At 37.1% G+C, this 15,405-nt stretch overlaps 1 protein-coding gene across 1 annotated transcript in view; it reads left to right on the top strand.

Moving 5' to 3' along the window:
• The window catches only part of LOC112974075 (CUB and sushi domain-containing protein 3), a gene marked incomplete at its 3' end in the record, with an annotated part of 516,764 nt that overhangs the window by 239,865 nt on the left and 261,494 nt on the right, over positions 1–15,405 (top strand). Inside the window, exons 12-14 of the mRNA XM_026082659.1 lie at positions 1,261–1,443; positions 2,583–2,909; positions 11,562–11,756. Coding sequence (XP_025938444.1) covers positions 1,261–1,443; positions 2,583–2,909; positions 11,562–11,756 — 705 coding nt within the window. The remainder of the gene's footprint in view (positions 1–1,260; positions 1,444–2,582; positions 2,910–11,561; positions 11,757–15,405) is intronic.

The raw sequence follows: 15,405 nt of genomic DNA, 5'->3' as shown, positions 1-15,405 counted from the left end.
GAGCACCGTAATACAAGACAGAAATCAATATATTGGAGTGAGTTGAGCAGAGAGCCACCAAGGTATTCAGGGGACTGGAGCATTTTCCCAGTGAGGAGAGGCTGAGGGAGCTGGGCTTGTTTAACCTGGAGAAGAGGAGGCTTTGGTGGGGCCTAAGAGTACCTACCAGTCTTCCAGCACCTAGCCAGCCAGTACCTACAAGTTATCAGGAAGACAGAGCTAGTCTCTTTACAGTGGTCCATGGTAGGAGGATGGGAAGACAATGAGTAGATGTTAAAACAAGAGAGGTTCAGACTGGAAATAAAGAGAAACTTCTTCCCCATGTGGACAGTCAAGCAGCAGAACAGGTTGCGCAGAGAAGTTGTGCAGGCTCCATCCTGGGAGGTTTCCAAGACCCAACTGAATAAAGCCTTGAGCAAACTGGTCTGACCTCAAACCTGACCGTGCTTTGAGCAGCAGGTTGGACTGGAGTCTTCTTGMGGTCCCTTGTAACCTGAATTATCCTATGAGTCTGTGAAATGCATACGATTGAGAAATGCAATTTAGAAGATCCCTCCATGATTGTAACTTCCAGTGAAAATTCAAGAAAATGTATAGTTTTATAAACTAAAACTACAACAATTGTAGATATAGATGATCATTCAACTATTTTGCAGTTAGGTCTATTTTATGTAAAATGTTACTGAATAGAGGAATATAGACAATTTCTGCATGTGTGTTCTGTACACGTGTGTGTGTGTGTGTATATATGTATATATGTGTATATATATGTGCAGCCTCCTTTTTGACTTTGGAGAATTCTTTTTGTATCATTACTCCCTTTTTCTTTCCTTTTCCCTAGTTCACCAGTTTAAGCTGTATCTGAATACGGACTATGTTTGACACAGTGGGATACTGATCTTTGTTGTTAGTTTTAAACACTCACATACTACAAGTGATATTTTGCTTCATACTATTGCCAGAAATCTTACAAAATAAAATAAAATAGGAATAATTTTCCTCTGATCTTTCTAATTTTGAGTAACATAATAAGAAAAAGAGCTCTGATCTTTCCAAGGTCCTTACACAAAACTCACAGAGAATCCTTAAGAAGTTAGAGTATAGAATCAGACTCAATGGTGTGTTTCAGCAGTTGTTATTATGCAGATGATCTTCATTTGTTTATAATATGTACTTATGTTCTAGATGTAAGCATATGCCCATGTAGAATATGTTTTCTTCTTCTAGAAATGAATTCTTTTTTTTTTTTTTTCCCAATAGAAATTGAAAAGGAAAGCTGTGGGGATCCTGGAACACCATTATATGGTATCAGAGAAGGGGATGGATTTTCCAACCGGGATGTTTTAAGATTTGAGTGTCAGTTCGGATTTGAACTAATTGGAGAGAAATCTATCGTTTGCCAAGAAAACAACCAGTGGTCTGCAAACATACCAATTTGTATTTGTATGTACTGATTTTTTTTTAATGCATAATATCATGCTACATTTTACCTCACATGTAATGATGTGTGTGACTAATTGAAAAGTTAGTACAATGTAATACATTTTGCTGATAGGGTGAATTTACTTTTGGTCGGTGATAGATTTGCTAAAAGCTTATATCCAATAGAAACTCTAGAACTGCTAAAATATTTTTTTCGTTTACTAACGAGTATCAAAATAGCTGTCATTATGTGACTCCATATAACATTTTATTGGGGACATTTTTTGTAGGAAGCTGTAGATTTTATATGTATGATACACTTTTTATAGCTACTATTATAAGTTAATTTATTTCTTCAGGTTAATAGTTGCTGAATTGCAATTAAGGGCATTTAAATTATTTACAATTTTTCCTATGCATTATGTATGAATATATTTTAGAACTTAAATGTTCATAGACAGGTGTATTTACATAGACATGTATAGTTGTCTACCAGTTATACCATATAGCATAAGTAAAAGTGAAAGTTGTCATATACATTTGTGGCAACATACTACTTAACATTTACACTAAAATATTATAGACCATATATATTAAGAGCGCAATCAGTTGTGTYCATCCTTGCAACTTAATTTAATATTGCTTAGCTGAAATGGTTGAATATGAAACATCATCCTGATAATAGCAAAACAACTCTTTTGTCTCTTTGAGGCTAGTTAAGTTCTTGTGTTTCTGTGTGAACAAATGATAACTATCAGCCTTCTGACTCTTTAATGTACTTAGTGAGAGATCTGTTCATCTAAACAGTTCATAAAGGAGAAAATAAGCGGTGCCAAGTGATTAAGGACAGTTCAACAAGGGTAAATTGTAAGGACTGCTATGGGTTTCCAATGAAGCAGGGATGTTCTTTATTACCTGGGGGACTGTGCTTGGGAGGATGTAATTTTATTATGGGAAAGGGAATAAGTAGATACCAAAGGAAAAAAAAAAAAAAGAAGAACTTCCTTTCTGGCTTCACACTTGATTGTACAGAATACTGAATTACTCAACTGAGATAATAAAACAGTTTAAGGATCTCCTACAAACACTTAGTAATAAAATTTCACTCTTAAAAACATGCTTTATTCTATTATCTAATTTCTTTCTCTCTTTTTTGGCAGTTCCCTGCCTTTCTAATTTCACTGCACCAATGGGAACAGTTCTTTCACCTGATTATCCAGAGGGATACGGAAATAATTTAAACTGTATCTGGACAATAATTTCAGATCCAGGGAGCCGAATCCATCTCTCCTTTAATGATTTTGACTTGGAATCTCAGTTTGACTTCCTTGCAGTTAAAGATGGTGACTCTCCAGATTCTCCCATAATAGGAACATTTACTGGTGCTGAAGTTCCTTCCCATCTCACCAGTAATGGACATATTTTGCGCCTGGAATTTCAAGCTGACCATTCAATGTCAGGACGTGGATTTAACATTACTTATAACAGTGAGTAATAATATTTTATATATATATTTGCATGTGTGTTTTGTTTTCAACATACAGTTTAAGAGGTATGTATAAAAAGGACATTATGGTAATATAAGACATCTTTAAAAAAAAATTACATAGCTATGAATGCCTAATTTAGGTGTTTAGATTGCTTTTCAAATGAAGCATTGCAGCTGAATATATATGTATATAGATTAGTCAGGGTATGCAATGGGAGTGTTTAGAGGACTGACAAATTAGGTTGGTTTTAAATTGTTAAAACTAAGCTTTACTAAATTTGTTAACAGCACACTTTGCGTTAATGGTTATATCTTACATATTAATCATCATCATCATCATCAAGTATACAAAACTTAGTCTTTAATATGCATATGCTAACTTCCTATATACCAGCCGATGTCGTATGGAGAGCACTGATGGCTGCGGTCCTTGGTGGTTCTTGGTCACCAAGATCAACATGGTCAAGCTTCTCTTTGATGAGATTAGTCGAACTGCAGTGGGCTTGTCTTCTTCTCTGATTTTCCTTGCTTTTTCTTGATGCTTTTAAGCTATTCTCCTACTTCCCCCCCCGCCCCCCCAAAAAAGGGAGGTCTCTCCTTCTCCTGGTATTACTTACCTTGTTCTTTTTTGTCTTGCCAGTCATCCTTGTGTATTCAGGAGGATGTTCTGCCTATCCGCAGTCCCTTGTGCTTATCCTGTCCTTTGGCAACTTTTGCTACTTGGATGCCTTCTACTTGCAACTGCACCTGTCATTGCCCTTTTGGTGGTCACTTTGTTCACATGGTTATGCAAAATGCTTATATGTTGTGTCTGGCTGTGCCATCACAGTGTTAAAAAGTACTTACATACCGCTGCTAGTTAAACCATTTTGGTATGCTTATATTTAGGTTCAAGGCAAACTAATACTAAATATGTCCGGATTAATACACATTTAACTTACATATGTAACAGCCACAGGGAGAGAAGTTTCTAGACTGTGATTCAGAGCAGCTACAGTAAATAGTAGCTGGGCTTCTGCCTTGAGTGCTCTGAATTGTACCTATTTGTTTCTGTCTATTGGAAGGGACACTAGTATCTCCTGTCACCTCTAGTATTTTGACCACTGTGCAGAGACAAAGCGTTTCCCATTAAAACGGAGTTCTGTGTATTTCACTCCTTTCCATCAGAGGGAGGTGGAAAGGATGAATATAATGAAATACGTTTGTATCTTCACATTAACTACATAGTACCACATTCACAGACAGCACAATAATTGAAGGTGAAATTAAATATCTTCTTTAGCAAGAAATAGCATTAGCATTTATTCACCTTGCTTTTTGCTGGTAAAAGTCCTTATGTTTCTTCTGAAGGACATATGAAGAATTCCCTGAGTTTTACTGGTATCAAATTATTTGGCCCTTATCCCACACCAAAGTCCAGGCAGGATGCGTACTCTGCTAGGACAAACACAGTGGTCTAATATGTAGGCCCACAGCATGATGAACACTGTACAAGGTAGAGACTGAGGCTTTCCTGGGAGCATATGTAAAATTAAATTCTGTCACCCCAGTGACAAAGTGATAAGGACTGGCTTTAGCCAAGTTGTTCCTTTTGTGGAATTGGAAGGAGGTCGGAAGGAAACGACATTCCTCAAGTATCGTGCTTGCTGTTGTTATATGTAGAGGCAGGAATAAAGGAGTTGCAATTGGTGGGATCATCGTATTTTTCAGCCAGAGCTGCCCACATCACACTTTTTTTTTTCCTTTCCCTTTCTGATAGTAGAGGTAGCAGGATAGTTTTCCATGGCCAAAGGGCAGGCAAAAGCCTGATGACATGAGTAACTGCTCCTGTGTCCCATTCCTGTCTTTCTCCGTGACACTCCTAGTGTGACAGTTTTGGAGGCTTGCTTGGAATGTAAATGAATCTTCAACTGCATRATTTGGAGGAGAGATGTAAACCCAGATCTCCCCTTCCCAGAAGAATGTGTTACATGCTTAGCTATATGGTAAAATAATCTTTACAGTTAAAGTGGTTCCACTCTTTATAAAATCAAAAGACTCCATTAAGCCAAAGAGGGAATGAGATTAAGTGAGTCTGGTAATTTTGAGAACCAGACTCCACATTTTTCTCCAAGGAATGTTTAATAATTAACATTATTTTCCTATTACTGCAATGACTAAGTGTCCCCTTTGCTCTCCTACTTTGCTAGTATCCTGCTTCCCCTCTCCTCCTGTTTTTTGTTTTAGATTGTGAATCTTTCAGAGAAGGATTTTCTTAAGACTCACCTTGAACATTGTTGTCTGGTTAGGAAAGAGATAAGCTGACACTAGATTACTGCATAAACATTCATTTTCTGATATTGTTTAATATTTCTGCTCCCAACCCTCTATCTTAGCTGCTCATCCACAAATTATTTCTCACAAATGCAGAATGTAAGCGTGAAGAAAATGCGGTACCTTCTTATTTGTTTCTATAGCTACAAATCATCATGGCAAGTTAAACTTCGAGAGCTGTGACTAGGYGTCACACTACTGTAAATAAATATCAGGATATTTGGGGTTATTCAATACTGGTGAAATATAAAAATAGTTATAATTAAGATGAGATATTGAATCCATATTTCTTAATGGAAGTTGTAACTTTTGTTCTTTATATACCATGTTGTTTTCTTGTTTCACGCCATTTTAACTTTTATAAGGGTTCTGCTTTCTCCTTTAAGGTTTCGCTGTAGTGCGCTCGGTAGTGTCAAGCCTAAATCTACTAATGAGGAAAATTTTAGAGGAGAGGCTATGGCAGTCCTCTCGAGAAAAAAAAAAAAAGGCATATCTTTAAATGTATATTCTCCGAGTTGTCCCTTTTTGCAGAATTAGAACTAAACATAGATTTGGTTAGAGTATAAGCACAGAAATATGTCTTTAAAAATATATCTTTTAAAGGGCTTTACAGAAAACATGAAAGATGCAGATGATTAGCATAGAATAATAATTTTACCTTTTATTTTGAAATACAACRCTTCATCAAGCAATATTAAGATTGCTGGTTTAATAGTTTAACACCATATAAATATAGCAATCACAATAAATTCTATTTGGGCTGGCCCTTTTAAAAAATTGCAGACTTCTTTGGGGAAGTGGTAGTCTAATTACAATATCTTTCAATTAGTAATCACTTAAAGTATGTACTGATATTACCAGATATTCACTGTTACAATTTTCATTTGTATAATGAAGTGACAGTATCATACTAATTTTTGACAGTTGTATAATGAAACCAACTTATTCTGAAAGGTTTTATTTTAAAGAAGTACTTTCTATATTTGAATAGTTTAAAGTATTTATATTTTTTGTTGTTGTTTTTATGGTTATGTTTAAGATAGAATGGTGGTGTGTGTTTGTTAAACTCTTCAGTTAATATCTACTTACAAAAGAGAGAATAACTCCAGAAAAAAAGTGTCTAATCTTTCTTCAGTAAAGGCAGCTACAGTTTGATAAATTATAGAAATATTTTTTTCCATAATAGTATAAGGCCAGGCGAGAGGGTAGAAAAGGAATTAGTATCACTTTCTCTCTGTCTTGGCATTTGTAAACCCAAAGTTAATTAAAAAGATCCATTTTCTACTAATACTTCTACTGTGTATATGCCCAATCCTTTTCAAAGCTATCAGTCTTTTTTTTTTCCTGGCTTCAAGAGCAGAGACAATATATCACAGAAAAGGTATATGATCAGTCTTTTGTAAAAAGAATGTAGGCTACTAATATAAATAACTTCATTAATATGTTTTTCAGGTATAGGGTAGAGAAGAATAAAACTGAATTGCTAGAATATAATCTGATTTTAAATAGTGTTTCTCACAGACTATTTTTATGCTATATTTGCTTTTATATTCCTGAAGCATGTGGTCTCAGATAATTATGCATGTTCCAGTAAAACTAAACATAAATTCAACTTCTATTAAAAGTAAACTTAAATTAGATTTAAAATGTCTCATCTTCGAGTGACTTCAAGTGTCAAACTTCAGGTTTTCAGGTCTTATGCAGACTTTGATAAAATAAGTTTAAAAGATTTTTAATGACTTAAGCTTTGGGACAGGCCCACAGAAACGTGTCACCTGAAGATGGATGTCACAAAGAATGCTCCAATAACCATGGATAAGCAACTCAGAAAGCTGTGATTTTCAGCTAGATCAGATCTCTGTATCAATTTACTTTATAGCTGGCTGTTCACTACTGCTGATGTAAAAGTGGGGAATGAGGCTGGAAGGTGCTTTCCTGGGTACAGTGAAAGATGGGAACATAGCTACTTGAAATTAGGTTGGTTTAAGTTACCGTAGAACCGTATGCTTGCTTCTGGCTCCTTGCTTTCAGTTTATATACCAAATTCAGGAGCTGATTATGACATTTCTGTGTGAAGGTATTTATAAACTCAAGTCATCCCTTAATCTTCCCTTTGGAAGTTAAATGCATTTACTTCCTCAATTTAAGGCATGAGCTCTGAGCCTTTCATCACACTTGTTACTCTTTGCTGAATGCTTCCCACTTTATCTGCATTTTTTTTGAATTGTGGAGGTCAGAACTAGGCACAGTATCCAAAAATGGCCACATAGATGCGATGAAGTTATATAGTCTTTCTGCTTCAATCTCAGATGATGAAGGGACTAGAGCATCTCTCGTAAGAGGCAAGGCTGAGAGAGCTGTGACTGTTTAACCTGGAGAAGAGAAGACTGAGAGGGGATCTGATCAATGCGTATAAGTATCTGAAGGGAGAGTGCAAAGAGGATGGAGCCAGACTCTTCTCAGTGGTGCCCAGCAATAGGATGAGAGGCAACAGGCACAAACTGAAACACAAGAAATTTGGTCTGAACATAAGGAAAAACTTCTTTACTCTGAGGGTGACTGAGCACTGGAACAGGTTGCCCGGGAGGTTCTGGAGTCTCCATCCTTGGAAATATTCAAAAGCTGTCTGGACAAGGTCCTGGGTAACGTGCTGTAGATGCCCYTGCTTGAGCAGGGGGGTTGGACAGGATGAACTCCAGAGGTTCCTTCCAACCTCAACCATTTTGTGAGTCTCTACTTCCCCTTTCCTTGATGACAGGAGCAGTGGCTGTCAGTGGTGGGGAGGAGTGGAATGTTCATGGCCTTTGGTCCCGGGCATCCCTGGAGGTCCTCCACAGCCAGGCATCCCTGACCATAGTGCCACCCACTTCAGACTGAGGTGGCCAAGTGTTATGAGGTGGAGAGCATCTTCCAGATTGTTTCAGTTTTAAGGGTTGGTGGACTGCTCTGAGCTGTTGCTCATTGATTAGCACAGGGGTGCCAGGCAAATATTTTCGTATAAGTTTAGTTCTGCTATTTCTGCCAGTTACGTGGGGTTTTTTCATAGCAACTGTCTAATTGTGTTTTAGCTAACAAAAGTTACATCCCTGAGAATGAAATATCAAAGGTGAAACTGTGGGCCTCCAACATCAGCCTAATTGCTCGAGTGCTGTCAGCTCAGGAGACCAAGACATCAGGGGTCCATTATTTTTATATGTATATATTTTTTTATATTCTCGTTACTCTGAGGGGTATGTGCATCATGACACACTTTTGCTTGCATTCCCTCCTGTTAGACTTTTCCAGCATCAGTACTTCCCAGGATAAAGTTCTTCATGCTGTGTTATGTGCAGTATGCAGAAGCATGAGTTTATGTGTGACAGTACTGAATTGTGTATTGGTTGTTTGCATGACTTTTAGCAACCATTCACAATTATCAAGTATCTCTTTATTGTTTGATATTCTCTTAGCTTTTTTTTTCCTCTCTGATATTGCCCTCTGAAGGGATTATATTTATTTCAAAGCTATTGCTAGATTTGTCAGCTAAAGCTGTTTGTAGGGCAATCTACCAAAACAATTATTTGGGCCAGTGGACCACTCCTTTTTGGCACTATTTCTAAGGACCTTTCAGAGCAGACTTCAGACCAGATGAATTATGGTTAGCCTGATTCCTTCCTTCCTATCTCCTGAGATCACTGTGATTGCTCCTGAGATTGCTGCAATTCCTCCCCTTCACTTTTTTTTTTTTTTTTTTTTTGGATGCAAAATGCAGGTTTTAGCATCCTTCTGAGTTAATATCAGAACTGAAAGTACTTCACCCTGTGCTGTGATTACACTGTCTGGCTTTTTTCCAGATACTACTTAAAATACGAGTGCAGTCATGGTAGTGGATGAGTCTAAACACCAAGAAAGCTGGATCTCCTCTTTACATTTAATATTGTACAAGGACCTTTTCCACAGTTTCTTGGCTTATTGTTGGTGGGTAAAATATTAAGGATATATACCTACCTTCTTTTTCTTTCACTTTAAGACATATAATATTACAGATGCAACATGAAGCTTCTCAGAAGTGTAGGCAGACTGAATTTTACTTGTGAAGTGCTAGGCTTCCCAGGCTGGGATGGAGAGGGCCTGCTGCTGAGAAGGGTTGTCCTTTGCTCTTGCCTCCAACAGCCATGCTCTACAGTACAACCACTTCTGCAGGAGCAGTAGCCTCTGCTCTGAATTCCTGGGCTCAAATATAGAGCAATGAACCTGTTTTGCAGCCTCAGTAAACTGATGTTATATCTATATARCAGCTATATCTGATGTCACCTTTTTGTCTATATTTGTAGATAGCACTATTGAAAATAAGTCTGTCTCTATGTTGTCTGAAGCTAGTGATAGAAACAGGCATTCAGTCCCATCACTGAAGGTGAGGACTGCGCATAGAATATTGAAAAGTGTTTGTAACCCCTATGGAAAAGCATGCAGTTGCACCATTTTTGAATACCATACTCCAGCTAGGCAGGCAACCATTCAATAGAAGCATTGTTTTAATTCCAAAGATATATAGTATTTTCTAAGTCAAAATGTATATATATTAATGCTTTATCTTGCCTGCTTTATTGTAGTTCTTAATACTTCTGTAATGCAACATCAGAGAAATATTGTTACTAAGTTAATGAAATAAATCATTTGTTTAAATAAAATAAGCCACTGTGCAAATAGAACTTCAAAGTATGCAAAATGATATCAYTGGAGTTAATTACTGTCTTACTGCATATACATTGTATTAACAGTTTATAGTAAAAAATATAATGATATCTTTTATATACAGATTTCTTAAAAGGGAAGAAGGCTGTTTATTGGTTTGAAAAGTATTTTGAGTTGAAAACCCTATGATGATTTGTATTCTTGTCAGAAAAGTGTACCAGTCATGTAACACTCACATTCTTCTCATATAGAATATTTGTATAACCAATATTCTTAAGAAATGTGAGAATAAATGTGTTAACAATAAAAAATTAAACATTTCCATTTCACATTTTATATTAACATTTTTGGAAGTTCTTCACTTCTTTTATTTTCTGAAAAGATTATTTTACCAGCAGAATCACTGTATGAGCATCTGTTGAAATTTCTTGAACACTTGCACAATGCAGTAAGCAATCAAAATGTACGAAAGAAAACTAATATGATTCAGGTCTCAAATTTCAATTAAATAGTAAGTTTAATAGTCTGCACTAGAAATAAAGCCAAACAATTTCCCTTTCTAAAATAAGTTCTAATAAATTCATACTTTCTCTGTGAATAATGTTTTAATTTGGAAGATTTCATGGAGAAGCTTGGATATGTTTTGTCTAGCAGACATATTATTAAAACCACAGAATAATAGTACAAAAATTATCTTTTTATGCCTCCTTCATATTTACTCATGTTTATGAGGAAATAATTTACAGTCATCACAAGTGAGGATGGTATATATTGTGCCAATGATATCTGTTCTCATTGAGAAATCACTATTTTTTATTTTTTAACTAAAATATATATGCAGTCTTTTTCCAGATAAAAAACCGATCAAAATAAATTATAACTAATGAATGCAAATCTTTTAAAGATATTAATATATCTACGATTTTGCTCACTTCTGGTAGGTAGACAGGCTTGTCTGTTCTCCCAGTATACAGTTTATTCTGTAGTGGTAGACATGGACTGTCTTTGTTCCAGTATCCAGATATAGTTCCCTATACAGATATAGGGAAACGTCCATTTTTTTTTTCCATCTGCTTCGTAGATAAACTTGAAATTTTGGAAGGATTTGTATGTACTAGGAATATCTTTGATTTTAGTTATAACCATATGGTTAAAGTTTCAGATTTTGTTTCTTTCCCCACTGTCACGCAAGTATAGCTGTTCAGGGGCTCTCAGTTCAGGAAGCAAAATAGACTGTGGCAGTATCGGGCACAGTCAGGTCAGTATGGCTCTGATGGGTGTGACAGTGAATTAAAAATACAAGAGGCAACTAAAGCTGTTGTATCACAGATGCTTGCACTGCCCCTCTGATGGAAGCTTCTCCCCCACTGTAACTTTGGGTGGGATGGGTTGTTGGACAGGATGATTTAGTCATCACTGAAAGTCAGCCAGCACCTTAGCTGTCCTGACTAAGATTTATGCTGCCACAGCTTTATCGTATTTTAAGCAATTTTTTGTATTAGTATACATTTTCTGGTTTTGGCCAAACTTTGGTCTTTATTGCTTCATAATATAAATAATTTATTTTTCACTAGATGAATGCAATACTAAAAAAGTCATCTTACTTGCAAGAGTTGTAACACTTTTCTTCCCCCCCCCCTTCCTTTTTTTTTCTTTTCCAAAGCATTTGGACATAATGAGTGTCCTGATCCTGGAGTACCAATTAATGCTCGGCGTTTTGGCAACAACTTTCAACTGGGGAGCTCAATTTCTGTTATCTGTGAGGAAGGATTTATTAAAACACAGGGAACTGAAACAATTACTTGCATGTTAATGGATGGAAAAGTAATGTGGAGCGGACCTATTCCAAAGTGTGGAGGTATGTATAATATTTCTTTTTGATTCAAGATAAGATAACTTCTTTAAAGTTGTAACCAAATGAAATTCAGACTTTTGCAAATGGATAGCACAAAGCCTTTGCAATACCTAGTTCTTAATAAAGTGGTCTAGTGCTGCATGAGGTGATAYTGCAGTCCTGTCTGCAGCAGTGAATTTCTCTTGTAAGTGTTATATGGGCAGAAGATGAATGTGGACCAACTTGGCATAAACATCAATAATGCGAATGCTGCTGTATAATATATATGCTCTAACAATGAAAGCTCAACTCTTGACATTAGGCCAGCAATGGGAACAGTTTGTTTTGTTCATACTTTCAAATAGTTCTTATTTTGTACTGGTGGAACTATAGTTTCCCAAAGACACTTTTATGCTTGAAAGGATCGCTCCTGCCTTTTTTCTTTTTAAAGTACACGTTTGTCTCACTTGAGAGCTGTTCAGAGTAATGAGCTACAGTGTTAGCAGTACACCAACAAGATTCATCTCCATGTTTTTGAAATCCAGTCCAGACAGTATCCTGACTGGCCCGGTTGATACCTAGGAGAAAGAAATAGCCTGGAAGAAAATCATTCTGGTTTTTGCTGAGCTTTATTTTAGTATATTGAAGGCTTCTGTTCTTCAGCTTATGTATTTAAATCTCTAAATCCTGTTCAACTTGTCACTTACTGTTCTTAAGCAATCATGAAGTCTATTCTTCAAATTTTTATTCTTTTCAATTCTTTTCCCTTAATTTCATTCAAAAGGATTTTTTTTTTTTTAATGCAGCTGCGGACACCCAACTTCAGACAGAGGTCTTAGCTGTTGGGCCACTTACATTTCTTCTATCTGCAGTGACACGGAGGCTTCGAAAGATTCTCTTAGCAGCTGATCTTTCTCTTTATTGAAATTAGATGCTCCCTATCATCACCACCTCTAAAACACAATGTTATGCATATTTCCTGGTAGTTGTTTATACCAATGGATACAGGAAGAGATTTTTTTTTCTGTTACTTCTTTCTTCTAAGATCTCTTCACCTCATGCAAAAGAAAAAAAAATAATGAGCTCAGTTGGCTGTAATGTTTTTGTTTTTGAAAAACTATTAATTTAATCAAAAATGATATAATCTCTGATTATAAATATAGTTTCACTTACTTTTCTTTTAAACAAAAAACTTAGCTCTGATTCTCACTATTTAATTAGCTTCCTAACAAAATTTGCTTACTTTTAGTACATGAGTGTGACACCCTAATGCACTTCGCATCCAGTCTACTTTCTGTGATAAATTATTACTGTATCATACATACAAGGTGGGTTGGTTTCACTGGGCAAAATTAACACAAGATAATCTGATCCAAAGGTGATCTAAGGCACTAACTAGAACATATATGGGAATCCTAGAGATCGGAACGCTGGTATATTTGAATTAGATGTATTTACCAACTGTACAATTAGTTTTTTTTTTTTTTTTAATTGAAGACAAAATTTGAAGACAAAATATTTTAAACTAGTAATGTAGTTTGATTTAATGAGATGGGATATTACTATTTGTTCCTTTTTTTTTTTTTTTAACCTGTGCAGTGTCAATCAGATCTGTGTACACATTTACCTGGAACACATAGCCAGTTCATATAAGGTGAACTCTGCTAGTCCTACACACATCTCATCCCTTCATCATGCATATCAAGTCAAAGGTAAAAGCTCTCTGTGCTGGCTGGAAGACACTGAATGCGACTGCTGGGCTGTTTTCTTTCTCCTGCAGCAGTGTGTCTGCTATTTCAGCACACAGGACAGAATCACTTAGTAATAAATGTGGTGCAGATGGGATAGGGTCAGCATATTCATTTTGGCAGGGCAAAGTGCCTGAGGTCACCACCAGCTCTCCTTGTCCCTGCCCAGGCCCCGGCCCCCATCTCACAGAATCACAGAATGGTTGAGGTTGGAAGGGACCTCTGGAGATCATCTAGTCCAACCCCCCTGCTCAAGCAGGGTCACCTAGAGCACATTGCACAGGATTGCATCCAGGCATGTTTTGAATATCTCCAGAGAAGGAGACTCCAYAACCTCTCGGGGCAACCTGTTCCAGTGCTCTGTCACCCTCACAGTGAAAAAGTATTTCCTCATGTTCAGATGGAATTGTCTGTCCCTGCCCTGTGATGCCGCAGCGGTGCCAGCTCCAGCCCTGGCCCTGAAGATCCCGGTGTGCTCACAGGGCTTCCTAGATTGACCTTGGGCTTGATGCCTCATGTTGCATTTGCCTGATGGTCTCAGCAGCCCCTGTTACTGTCACCAGCCTGACCCTACTCACCCTGTGGAGGTGTGGGCTGATGGTGCCCTGTGGGAGAGGGCTCTGCCTGCCCCTGCCTGTGCCTCTCGGCTCATCTTCCCTCATTAAGCAGCCCCACTCCTGCTCCTGATACACTTGGATTTGATATTCCTTGTGCCTTTCATCCACCCTGTATGATGGTTGTGTGGAGGATTTCTCCATGGTCTCTAGTAATATTATGCTGTTGCACCCGGGCTGCAGCTCTACCTTTGGTCCTCCTGTGTAATTCCTGTAATGCTGAATATCCTGCCCTTCTGTAGCATGGGTAATAGGCTCTTGAGAAGAGGCTCGGAAAGCCCGAACCTACAGGATGTTCACTGGTTTGCCTGTAAGCCTGAAAACTTTCCTGATAGTCATATACAGAAATTTCCTGGCTCACTCCCTGCACTTTAAGGAAGTGCAGGAAATAAATTCAAATGATGAAATGACTTTGTGGGAACTCTTAGATCAGGCTGAGATTGCCCTTCAATATTTGGCATGGGCCTGCGTTTGACAAAAGGATTCTGATTGATGACAACCTCTAGTTATGGTACCTGTCTAGCATTTTGCTTTTACCCTACTGGTCGTGGGTATGGATCTGCCAGCAAACTGTAGAACAAAACTGGAATAAAGAACAGGGACTGAAGACCAGTGTAAAAAAAGGCGGGGAAATGATCCTCTTAGCAAGATGACTGGAGCATTTTATTTTTTAAAAAGCAAGGCTCTTGAAGATAAGCACAGTCACCCATCTGTAGCTATGAAGAGAAGGACTCCCGTGTCTGGGAAATCAGCCAACTGGCGAATGCCAAATAAAAATCTTATTGAATCTTGCRCTGCTGCCACCAGGAAGAACCATAATCAGGGGAAGGGTAAGAAAGGTATATTTTCTTTAAAAAAGAAAGAAGTTAAGTCTCTATCATTATCAGATCCCAAATACAAAGAGAAATTACTCTGATTGTAGTCAATCTAATAATGGGCAATTATTTTACAAATAATGCATTATTTAAATTTGATATTCATAGAAGTATGTTTTGTAAGAGAGTACTTTTCTGTATTCTGGAGATAAACTTTAACTTACTGTTAACAGTTGCATGAAAATTTTGTGAGAAAATGCTGGTTTGTACAGGTTTAGCAATGCTGTATTCCAACTCTGGTAGTACGCTGGCTGAGAATAGGACCATCTGGTGTTCTTATTCTTGTTGATATATTTTGTAGTTTATAGGCTCCATATGTATTATGAATATGTATAAGTGGTTATATACAATAAAATGTAGTTATGATTAATGTTATAGAGTTAACCTTATGGTTGCTGATGTGATAATGCGTTGAAATCCCTTGTTTGACTGGTAG

The sequence above is a fragment of the Apteryx rowi genome, unplaced genomic scaffold (assembly GCF_003343035.1).
Source record: "Apteryx rowi isolate R43461 unplaced genomic scaffold, aptRow1 scaffold_589, whole genome shotgun sequence".
In the NCBI taxonomy this organism is placed as follows: domain Eukaryota; kingdom Metazoa; phylum Chordata; class Aves; order Apterygiformes; family Apterygidae; genus Apteryx; species Apteryx rowi.
Note: the sequence above shows the minus strand (reverse complement) of the source record. Positions and strands in the feature narration are given on the sequence as shown.